The sequence below is a fragment of the Cetorhinus maximus genome, chromosome 9 (genome assembly GCF_964194155.1).
Source record: "Cetorhinus maximus chromosome 9, sCetMax3.hap1.1, whole genome shotgun sequence".
NCBI lineage: Eukaryota > Metazoa > Chordata > Chondrichthyes > Lamniformes > Cetorhinidae > Cetorhinus > Cetorhinus maximus.
In genome coordinates this window covers 20,603,185-20,615,575 of record NC_135887.1, presented here as the reverse complement: position 1 = coordinate 20,615,575, position 12,391 = coordinate 20,603,185, and the positions used below count along the sequence as shown (strand labels likewise).

The 12,391-nt window shown below is 46.6% G+C and overlaps 1 protein-coding gene across 2 annotated transcripts in view; it reads right to left on the bottom strand.

Moving 5' to 3' along the window:
* Window positions 1–12,391, bottom strand: part of LOC144684165 (uncharacterized) — a 43,483-nt gene that overhangs the window by 22,483 nt on the left and 8,609 nt on the right. For both annotated transcript variants that reach the window (XR_013577425.1, XM_078547826.1), the window contains exon 3: window positions 4,758–4,904. Coding sequence is in view for 1 of the 2 variants with exons in the window: in XM_078547826.1 (XP_078403952.1) it covers window positions 4,758–4,904 (147 nt within the window). In the remaining variant the exon portion in view is untranslated. The remainder of the gene's footprint in view (window positions 1–4,757; window positions 4,905–12,391) is intronic.

Genomic DNA, 12,391 nt, shown 5'->3' with positions numbered 1-12,391 from the left:
TGAGCCTCCTCAGATCCTGAAGCAGTCCATGTCCAAATACAGCAAGACTTGGACAATATCCAGGCTTGGGCTGACAAGTGGCAAGTAACATTTGCGCTAAACAAGTGTCAGGCAATGACCATCTCCAACAAGAGAGGATCCAACCATCACCCCTTGATGTTCAATGGCATTACCATCACTGAATCCCCCACTATCAACATCCTGGGGGTTACCATTGACCAGACATTGAACTGGACTAGCCATATAAATACTGTGGCTACAAGAGCAGGTCAGAGGCTAGGAATCGTGCAACGAGTAACTAACCTCCTGACTCCCCAAAACCTGTACATCATCTACAAGGCGCAAGTCAGAAGTGTGGTGTAAAACTCCCCACTTGCCTGGATGAGTGCAGCTCCCACAATACTCAAGAAGCTTGACACTGACCAGGATAAAGCAGCCCACTTGGTTGGCACCTCATCCACAGACATTCACTCCCTCCACCACCAACGCACAGTAGCAGCAGTCTGTACCATCTACAAGATGCACTGCAGGAATTCACCAAGGCTCCTTAGCTAGCACCTTCCAAACCCACGATCTAGAAGGACAAAGGCGGCAGATAGATGGGAACACCACCACCTGGAAGTTTCCTCCCAAGTCACTCACCATCCTGATTTGGAAATATATCGTCATTCCTTCACTGTCGCTGCATCAAAATCTTGGAACTCCCTTCCTAACAGCACTGTACCTGCACCATATGGACTGCAGCGGTTCAAGAAGGCAACTCACCGCCACCTTCTCAAGGACAATTAGGGATGGCCAATAAATGCTGGCCCAGCCAGCGAAGCCCACATCCCATCAATGAATAAAAAACCCGCAGGGCAGCCCTTGCCCCCACCCCCAAGTCGCCTCAACCACATGGCACACAGGGCAACCGTAACGTTTCCCCCCCCCCCACAAGTCACCTCAACTGCAGGAAAGCCCTTTCCCCCCACCCAATGCACCTCAACTGCAGGGCAGACCTTGCACCCTTTCCCAAGTTGCCACAAACACAGGGTAGCCCTTGCACCGCACCCCACCCCCCCCCCCACCCCCCCACCCTCGCCCAAGTCACCTCAACATCAGGGCAGCCCTTGTCGCCCCCCTCCCCCTCAACACACCTCAACAGGCAACCCGGATGAGTGCTCCGCAACGTTACTGTGTACTCACCTCCGAGTTCCTCTCAAACTGCAGCCTGCCAAGTGCACGCCTTTTATATGCTGTTGTGGAATACATCAGTATGTAATCATGCTGACGTGGGCGGACAATCCAGCGGGGGCGGTGGGGGTGGTAGGAGGGGGGATCTATTCTGGTGGCCTGGCCTTATAATGATATGCTGATGTATTACAACGAGGTTCCCAACATCTGAAGGTGGGAAGTGTAGCTTGCCATTGGCGGGCGGAGCAGACAATTGCAAACTGGTTTCATGACCTCCTGAAACCGATTTTTGGCCTTCTCGCCATATTGTCCGCTCAAGCCACTGAACACGGCCGACGCCAGTGGGCATGGAAAATCCTGGCCCTGGTCCTGCACTTCCTTCACTTCTTCTTTCACATTAAGCCAGGAAATTAATCCTGGTTTCATGGCGAGTGTAGAGGTGGGTGCCAGAAGCAGCACCAAGCATGCCTTACAATAATATATCAATCTAGTGCAGCTACCTACACACTTTTTAAGTCTCTTCCTTAGGTCAGTGATAGAACTCTCGCCTTTGACTGAAGATGACCTTGCGTTCAAGTTGCACACAAGAGACTTCAGGATGTAATTTAGGTAGTTAGGTAAGGGCAGGAGGCAATGCACTGCAATCATTTTAAGGCAACAAAGGAAGATGGCTGCAGTTGCCAGGGGTCGGACATCACAGTCCCAGGGTATTATTGCAGGAACTTGCAGGGAACTATCCTTGCCCTAATCACCATCTGCTTCATTAACGACCTTCCCTCTGTAATAAAGTTGAGTGGGCTATTTGTTTATGACTCCAGTGTTCGCTCCATTCACATTCACTCCTTCGATCATAAATCAACACATTTTTCTTGTTCAAATATATATCGCAATCTGTCCTCTCATGGTGTTATTTGAACATGAATAGAGAAGCAATTTTATAATGCAACCAACATCACTAAAACAAATTATCTGGTGATGTGGCATTGCTGTTTGTGGGGCCTTACCGTGTGCAAATTGGCTGCTGTATTTGCCCACAGTACAAATGACTGCATTTCAAAAGTAACAAAAACAAAAATAAAAATACCTGGAAAAACTCGGCAGGTCTGACAGCATCTGCGGAGAGGAACACAGTTAACGTTTTGAGTCCGTATGACTCTTCAACAGACTTCCTTAGCTGTGAAACACTCTGGTATATCCTTTTGACAGGAAAGGTACTATTAAATGCAAATTCTATCTTTTATTTAACCAGCAAAAAGAGATAAGCAATTCCACAAACAATGGATCAGAGCAAAGCTGGCAGCCTTACCACTACAATCAAAAATGGAGGCAGACAACTGGACAATTAATACAAGGAAGGGGCCCTATCAACAGCCCCATCCTCAACCAGGGTGGAGCCCAGCACCTAAGGGCAAGAGACAATGCATTGCAACCATCTTAATGTAACAAAAGAAGATAATAACCGAAATAACCAGAGGTCAGTCATCACAGTCCCAGGATATTATTGCAGGAGTTCTCAGGGAAATGTCATAGACTTAATCAGTTTCGTCTCCTTCAGTTTTTTTTAAAATTCACTCACGGGATGTGGGCATCGATGGCTAGCATTTATTGCCCTTGAGGTGGTGGTGAGCCACCTTCTTGAACCACTGCAGTCCATGTAGTGTAGGTACACACACAGTGCTGTTAGAAAGCGAGTTCCAAGACTTTGATTCAGTGACGGTGAAAGAACAGTGCTTTAGTTCCAAGTGAGGATGGTGTGTGGCTTGGAGGGGAGCTTAGCAGGTGGTGGTGTTCCCATTCATCTGTTGCCCTTGTCCTTCTAGGCGGTAGAGGTTGTGGGTTTGGAAAGTGCTGTTGAAGGAGCTTTGGTGAGTTGCTGCAGTCCATCTTGTGGATGATAAACACTGCTGCTACTGTGCATGCTACTGTTGATTGTGGAGGGAGTCATTGTTTAAGGTGGTGGGTGGGGTGCTAAATGAGTGGGCTGCTTTATCCTGAATGGTGTCGAGCTTCTTGAGTGTCGTTGGTGCTGCAGTCATTCAGGCAATTGGAGAGTATTCCATCGCATTACTGACTTGTGCCTTGCAGATGCTGGACAGGCTTTGGGGAGTCATGAGGCGAATTACTTATTGCAGAATTCCCAGCCTCTGACCTACTCTTGTAGCCTCAGTATTTATATGGCTGGTCCAGTTCAGTTTCTGGTCAATGGTAACCCCCAACATATTGATAGTGGAGGTTTCAGCCAAGGCAATGCCATTGAATGTCAACGGGAGATGGTTAGATTCTCTCTTGTTGGAGATGGTCATTTTCTGGCACTTCTGTGGTGTGAATATTACTTGCTACTTGTCAGCCTAATCCTGAATGGGGTCCAGGTCTTGCTGCATATGAACATTAGGATCTGAGTCTCGAATGGTGCTGAACATTATGCAATCATCTGCAAACATCCCCACTTCTGACTTTATGATGGAGGAAAGGTCATTGATGATTGGTCTAGCACTCTACCCTGAGGAACTCCTGCAGCGATGTCCTGGGACAGAAATGATTGACCTCCAACAATCACAACCATCTTCCTTTGTGCTAGGTATGACTCCAAAAACTGGAAGGCTTTCCCCTGATTTCCATTGACTTCCAGTTTGCTCGGGCTCCTTGGTGCCACACTCGGGTCACAAAAAATAGTGCATCCTTGACTTTATTACTGAGGGAAAGTCATTAATGAAGTGGTGAGGTGAGAGTTACTGCCCTTGTCATGGGCAGTAACTCTCACCTCACCACTTCATTAATGTCTTTCCCTCAGTAATAAAGTCAAGGATGCGCTATTTTTTGTGACCCGAGTGTTCACTCCATTCACAACTCCTCCGATTATGAATCAACCCATATTTCCATTTCAAATATATATCCAAATCCCTCTCAGACAGTGCATTCCAGATCATTATAACTTGTGTTTAAAAAACAATTCTCATCACCCTCTGCTTTTTTTGCCAATTATCTTAAATCTGTGTCCTTTAGTTGCCAACCCCTCTGCAATTGAGGCAGTTTCTCCTTACTTACCATATCAAATTCCTTTATAATTTTGAACACCCCAATCTCCACATGCACGCAGGCGTGCTGAGGTGCTTTAAAAGGGATAGAAAAGTTATACTTCCAGATTACAATTGTGTGTTAACCATTTCTTGCAACTTGCTTTTTAAAAAATGTTTTGCTTATAATAAATCAATCATTCTAAGTTTATTGACAGGTGCCTGGTTAAAGTTTCTTTTACTTTGGGTCTAATAGTGGAAAAGGTAAATCATTGGCCATTTTGGTGAGTGAATTAAACTTTTAAACTAATAGTGTGACCTGTGGAGTAGTGGGATTAGATAAATTGTGCACTCCTTCCCATCCCTGTTGTAACAGTCTACTTGTCCTTTGATTAACTGTGAGCAATGCCATGGAAGGTTTACTAAGTATCATAAAACTCTTGTCCTTATTAAACACATACCTTTAAACTTCCTGCGAGCATCCCACTGGAGCTAGTAGAAGTACAAAACTGAAATGTTCCTTAGATAACTAACACTTATAATAAGTAGTTATTTCCATCCAATACTCACCAGCAGACTGGGCTGATCCAGGTAGCTGCTGAAATGTTTCTGTACAAAAGGAATCCCAAGTAGTTGGAAAATGATCTGTCTTTGTTCAGGATTCTTCAACTGACCTTCGACCTCATGAGCAAGAGCATACCCTAATTTCTCATATACCTGAGTTAAAAAACATAAAGCACAACAATATAAACCATGAAAACAACTGTACACAGAAGTATAAGCTTTAAAATCAATTGCAACCTTTTGTTCTCCATTCCTCTTGATGTTTGTTAATATTCTTTAAACTCCGATTTGTAGGAGCTATTGGCAGAATTGTCCGTGCCCGCTGGCATTGGGCATGCTCGGTGGCATGAGCGAACAATATGGCAAGAAGACCAAAAATTGGTTTCACGATGTCGTGAGACCAGTTTGCAATCATCCGCTCAGCCGATTAATGACGGGACCGCGTTTCCTGCCACAGGACATCGGGAACCTCATTGTAATACATCAGCCCTCCAGAATCATCCACCGCTGGATCATCCATCCATGTCGGCGTGATTGCATGCTGATGCAGAACATGTCTTGGCAAGTGTGAGGTGCAGAAGTCGGGACTTACCGCCAGGCCTCCTCAAATCGCGGATATCCAAGGAGCAGAAAATGCTGGAGCCCGACAGCAATGCCATACTGGAGGAATGTCCATGGCATGCTGGGTGGAGTCGCATGGACATGGCTCTGCTGCAAAGCAGCCCACGGAAGTTGGAAAGTCACCATTGAGGGTCTGCTCACAACGGATGATGGTCAAGGGGATGGAGAGGAAGGTCCAGGTGTGTTTGAGAGAGAACAATATATGAGGGGGTGGGAAAGGAAAGTCTAGGATCAACAGGGAGAGGAAGAGGTGTAAGGATGGGGTGAGTTGGGAGGGGGGAAATTAAGGTGTTGGGGGGAGGGGATGATGGGGAGAAGATGGGAACTGGTGAGATAGGTGTAAAGGGGTGGAAGGTGTAAGAGAAGGAGTTCAGAGGGGGAAAGGAGTGCGGGGAGGGGAGGGAGTCCAGAGGAAAGAAGGAGTGCGGAGAGGGGAGGGAGTAAGGCTGAGGGAAGAAGGGGGAAGGACTAAGGGTGAAGGAAGAAGTAAGGTTGGAGGAAAGAGTCGAGAGGGGGCCGGGCTAAGGGTGGCGGAAGATGCAAGGGTGTCTGAAGGAGTCAGGAAGGGGGGAGGGCCAAGGGGGGGCGGAATCCGGGGTGGGAGGGTTCCAAGGGGGAGAAAGGGTTCCAAGGGGGGGAAGGGAATGTCCAGGTGAATGTGCAAGAGAGGGTTCTGATGAGTCCATGACTGTTTCCTGGGGAGTGAACTGAGGGTGGGCGTGGAACAAGGGAATGGTGAGAATGACCGAGGGCAGACAAGACGGTAGGGTGGGAGGGTGAGGGTTCAACCAGAGTGGTAGAAGGGACAGCAAGAGTGGTTTGGGGGATATGGAGGCAGACACGGACCCTAGGGCCAAGGAGGAGGAGGTCAGGGAGGTGAATCTGGATGGGGGTGGCATTTTCCGGAAGGAAGGGAATGTGCACGTTCACCTGGACGTCCCCAAAAGAAAAGGGTTGTGGCTGGTAGGTTGGTAGGTCACAGAGAGGAGGTGGACGCTGATGCCAGGGGGGGTCAATAGAGATGGGGGAAAGGAAACGGGTGACTGAGGGAGGGGAAAATATGGGAGAGCGTATAAAAAGCCAAATCAAGACCATACTGTCTAAATTAAAAGTGAAGCAACAGTTGTGGTGGGTGAGATCAGATGCTGCATGGGAGTGTGATCATTGGGTGGGCAGAGATGCAGGTCAGCTCTGATGGGCAACTGAAAGCTAACCCCAGTAGGCAGCATTGAAAATGCTCAGGACATTGAGGCGAGTGTGATATGTGAAGGATCTATGTGCGTGGGAGAGTGCTTGCACAAGGATCTGAAAGGCCCTGCCACGCAAACACTTTTCCCCCCAGAATCACTCGTTAGCCAGCTGCCCCTTCTGCGGTGACAGAGGATGAGGTTGAGGGGTTCACAGGCAGAGGGTGCTCAGAGGGAGAGGACAGCCTCTGAGATTTCTGAGTGGATGACCCAGGGGTATCCAGCTGCAGCTCCTCCTCCTTTCGGGTGCCCGAGGGCACAGGCCTTGAGGGGAAGGAGCACCTGGAGGGACGTCGAGGTGCCCCGTTTCCTTCTCACGTTGCCACTGCAGGAACCCACCCATGTCTCCCCTGATGGAGTGCAGGTCTGCACACATCTCCGCATTCTGCTGGACCAGGGTCTCCATGGCGTCTGCCATCCTCCCCATGAAGACTACTTCATCAGAGAACAGAGGGCACATTCCTCTGATTCGTGTGCCACTCTGTTGAGGGTTTCCAACAGCTCTGCGTGATGTTCTCATGTCATCCCATGACTCTCCACGATGAGTTAGAAGGCCAAATCTAGAGGCTCATCATCTGACTCAGACCTCACAGATGCCTCTTCCCCAGCAGTCCTCCGAGTGCCGGGGAGCTCGGCCAAACCTGCATCCCCCTGCTGCGGACATGTATCCGTGCGGCGACCATCAGATTGTGAACCCGAGTCTACTCTAGATTTAGGTCCCACTGAGGTGTGTGTCTCTGCGCTGGTACAGGATGTGGGTAAGCGCTGTGACGGGTCTTCCAGACTGCTTATTTACGGCTCTTCAATGGAGGAGGTGTCCTCTTGGCTAGAGGTGAGGACCTGGATGGAGCTGAGGGACTGGCTGGCTGAGGATGTCGGTCGCTTGGCAGAACTCCCATGAACCAAACTGGAGATAATTAGCGCATGGCAGCAGAGTCAAAAGCAGGAGAGAGAGCGCTCGCAGTTGGGTTGATAGAGGGATGATGTGCTGCAGGATCCTCAGGAGGATGTTCGCCGCCGACCTCACCGTCACAGTAGGCACGGTCCATGTCCTCACATGTAAGCGCGATGACATGCTCCTCAAACTGAGTGAAGGGCCTATTGTGGGCCACTCCACCCCCCACCCCTCCACCGGTCTGGGACCTCTCCCTGCTGATGTGAGCAGGCTTCTTCTGCGTGGAAGCGGGTGGCAAAAGTGAGAGCAGGACACATGGCACTGTGTGGAATGTTTGTGTGGTGAGCAGAGCCATGGACAGGATGAGGACGAGAGTTCGAGAGGGTATGAGCCTGATGGAGATGTGAGGGTGTGTGTGAGAGTTAATGGTGTTGTCCCTTGAGGTGTGGGATCCCTGTGGATGTGTGATGGGTTTGTGAGTGTGTGAGTTGAGAGTGATGAAAAGAGTGAGCTACCCTGGCGGAATGGATGAGACCATTCATCCTGTAGCGGCACTGGGTGGCTGCCTTTTTCAAGCATTGGCGCTGACCACCGCCTCCCATGCTGGATTGCTGATGTAGCTGCCCATTCTGCGGCCAGACTAGGGGTAGAGGACATCACGGCAAGCCTCCATGGCGTTCAAAAGACATTCGAGGGACACGTCACTGAAGCGGGGGTGCTGCAGTCTTTTTGCCTTTTGGGGCCATCCTGTCTTCCCTGCGGCAGTCCTTGGCTGGAAGCACTGAAAGGTATGCGCGCGTCTGCATTTTAAATGTGGTGCTTGGTGTGATGAAGCGGTGAGGTGATGGCTTGGCAGATGAATGAGAGCCCACCCACCATGGAACAGCGTGTTTCCTGGGAATGCATAATTAATGTGGTGGGTTTGGGTTGATGTGGCGTGAGAAGCCACCATTGTGGCTGGTGGGTAAAACATTATTTTACCTGCCAGCTACCGCACTTAGTGTGAATCTGGGACAATTCTGCCCAATGTCTTTCACAATGTGAAAAAACTGTGCAAATATCATCCAATGAGAATTCGAACTGGTTTGTTGTTTGAGAGATCAGAATGTATGTTATTATATATACATTTTCTTCATTGCACTCAAAATGTCATACACGAGATAACACATGTTATTAGAGATGTAAAACAATCTTTTAGAAAAAGAGAAAGAAAACCAGTCACTTGATATTGCTTGCTTCTGACACACAGCCTGAAATTTGCAAGCTTTTTCCAATCTGTATAATTCCCTCACTAAACAATTAAATTCTGGTTAACCTGAGGCTTTGTTTACCTAGAAAAAAAATAAAAACCTTAACAGCAGAGTTATACGTTGCTCATTATATGCTATAACATTACTGTCATTTTAAAATTACACACCATCTAAATTAGCATGAACAATGCAATGGGAGATCCACTTTAAAAATTATGTCATAATTTAATTGAGCACCAGGTATGACAGTGAAGTCAGTATAGCAAGAGCTAAGTCAGTGTTTTGACATTTCTAAACCATTCTGCTTCATCTTAACAGGAACAAATAGTCGTTTGGTAGTACAGAACTTGAGCATTGCTGCAAAAAGAGAGCTATTTAAGCTTCTTGTTTTGCACTCATCAAGGCACTCGCAAGAATACCAATATAAGGGGAAGACAACATTTATACTGTATGTGAAGAGACTGCTGATTGGTTGGCAAGTGGTGTTGCCATGGAGAGTGCACCACTGATGGTGACTGACAGCATTGTTTGAAATTTAAACCAGGCAGTTAGACCCTGATTGGTCAAGACATTGCCCTGAGGAATGAGTCAGTGAATGAAGTCACTTATTTTGTTTAGCTGAAACAGGTGCAATGTATGTACATGTTCTTTCTGTCTGCAAAGAACAGGGCCCTGTAAATTAATATTTGTAGCTTCCAGTACACCCAAATGCGCCACACTGTGAACCCGACTGACAATTTTAAATTGGTTGTCAGCGTAATTCTTAGCACATTTTTGTCTTCTTTGATTTGGACAGTGGTCAGGAACAGGAGGGTGTGACTGTCAGTGAGGCAGGTAAGGGGACCCAGGGGGCAGGAGTGCGGGAGTGTCAGCCTCTGTAATTGTCCAATAGGTTTGAGGTTCTCTCAGCTTGTTTGGATGAGAGTGGAGGCTGCAGGGTGGATGAGCAAACTGACCATGGCATTGTGGTACAGGTAGCCATTCAAGTGGGTGGAGCAGAAAGAAATATATTGGTAGATGGGACAATATAGTGATGGGGAGTGACACTGTTCTCTGCAACAAAGAGCGAGAGTCCAGACGGCTGTGTTGCCTGGGTTTGGGACATCTGCTCAGGGCTGGAGAGGAACTTGCAGTGGGAGGGGGAGGATCCAGTTATCATGGCCCATGGAGGCAGAACTAGGAAAGAAGTGCTGCATAGAGAATATGAGGAGCTAGGCACTAAATTAAAAGGCAGAACCTCAAAGGTTATAATCTCTGGACTATTACCAGAGCTGTGTGCAAATTGGCATAAGGTACATAAAATTAGAGCAATGAATACATGGCTCAAAGACTAGTGTGGGAGAAGTGGGTTCTGGTTTGTGGCACCAGTACTGATGAAAGTGGGGGCTGTACTGTTGGGATGGTCTACACCTGAACCATGCTGGGACCAGTGTTCTTGCAAACTGTATAACCAGGGGAGTAGACAGGGTTTTAAACTAAATAGTGGAGGAAAGGGATCAAATGTGGAAAGATGTGCTATATCAAAGAGTAGAGACAAGGTAAGAGAGGAAAATAGTAATATCAGAAATGTGGGTCAGAGAATGGCAGGAAGGGACAGAGATTTCCACCAACAATCAAGATTAGATGCTACAAAGATAACAAAAAGTCAAAACTAAAGGCTCTGCATCTGAATGCGCATAGCATTCATAAAAAAAAAGTAAACCAATTGATAGTGCACGTTGAAGTAAATAAATATGATCTGATAGCCATTACGGAGACGTGGCTGTAGGATGACAAGGATTGAGTCCTGAATATTGGGGGGTATATGACATTCAAGAAGAATAGGAAGCTAGTTAAAGGTGGAGAGGTAGCACTGTTAATCAAAGATGGCATTGGTGCAATAGTTAGAGATGACCTTGGTTCAGGAGATCAGGATGGAGAATCGGTTTGGATGAAAATGAGGAATGGTAGGGGAAGGGAGTCACTAGTGGGAGTAGTCTATAGGCCCCCCAACAGTAACGATAAAGTATACAAGAATAAATATTGGATGCTTCTGATAAAGGGATGGCAATAATCATGGGTGACTTGAATCTACATATAAACTGGAAAAATCAGGCTGGTAGTAGTAGCCTGGATGAGTTCATAGAATGCTTTTGAGATAGCTTCTTAGAGCAGCACTTTCTGGAACCAACCAGAGAGCAAGTTATATTAACTTAGTATTGTGTAATGTGACAGGATTAATTAATGACCTCAGAGTAAAGGCACCCCTAGGTAACAGCAATCACAATATGATTGAATTTTACTTCCAATTTGAAAGGGAGAAGAGTGGGCCTAAGACTGGCATTTAAAACTTAAATAAGGGCAACTATGTGGGCATGAAAGTTGAGCTAGCTGAAGTGAACTGGGGTACTAGGTTAGGGGATAGATCAACAGAAAAGCAGTGGCAGACATTTAAGGGGATATTTCAGAATACACAGAATAAGTTTATTCCTACTATTAAGAAAAATTCTAGAGGGAAGACCCACTATCCGTGGCTAACTAAAGATGATAGGGAAAGCAAAGTTAAAGAAAAAACATATAACTTCTGTTGGGAAAAACACATCTTCACGAACTGGATTTTTTTGTTAAATTATGGAAAGACATTTCATTATCTGGACAATTGATGCTGATCTGGAGTTTTTTTTTTAAGGGTCATACGTTCACCTCGGAACTTTTAACAAGCAGGCCTTTTGCAAGAAATTACCTGAGCAGCATAGTACTTGAGGAAGAGCTGTTTGTTTTGAACTGCAATCATTTTAATTGATGGGGGCAGGGGGGACTGAAAAAGGCACAGGCAAGTGATTTACTAGAAATCACATGGCAGAGACAAGTTTTAAGTTTTGACCTGTTGTTTTGTGAATTCAGTCTTGTTGGGGAATAAGCTGAGCAGGAAGGCTACCCTAACTGACTCTCTCCCTCTCTCTTTCTGCCTTGGTTGAAATTGCATGTGTGGTTATAAATTTGAAACCAGAGAATCTTCATGTGAGTGCCTGCATTTTGGACCTGCAAAGTTGAGACAGGAAGAATTTATTCATCTCTATATTCTCCTCCAAGCCAAAGCTCTGTTGGTGAGAACCTCCAGTCATCTACAGGGACCAGCAGCCCACCTTCACATGGGGGAGCTCAAGATCGACAGTGTCGAACCTTGCGCGAATGTTATCCTTTATTTTATAACACCTGTTCTCTTAAGCCCATCTCTGCAGAGAGACCCTGTCTGTTTGTCCTTTGTTTGTTTGTTGTGTGTGTGTGTGTGTGTGTGTGTGTGTGTGTGCGTGCATGCATGCATGCTGGGGTATTTTTAAAAGTGATAGATAGCTATACATCCAGAGTACATTGTGTGTTAACCAGTTCTTGCAACTTGTTTAAAAAAAAAGTTTTGTTTTATAATAAATCAATCATTCTGAGTTTATTGAAAGAAGCCTGGTTAAAGTCCCTTTTATTCTAGGTCTAACAGTTGCGAAGGTAAATAATGGGCCATTTGGTGAGTAAATTAAACTAATGGTGTGACCTACAGAGTAATGGGGCTAGATAAACTGCGCACTCCTCCCATCCAGGTTGTAATATTGCGCAAAGATGAGTGGATGAGTGGCAGGTCAGATGATTGGGCAG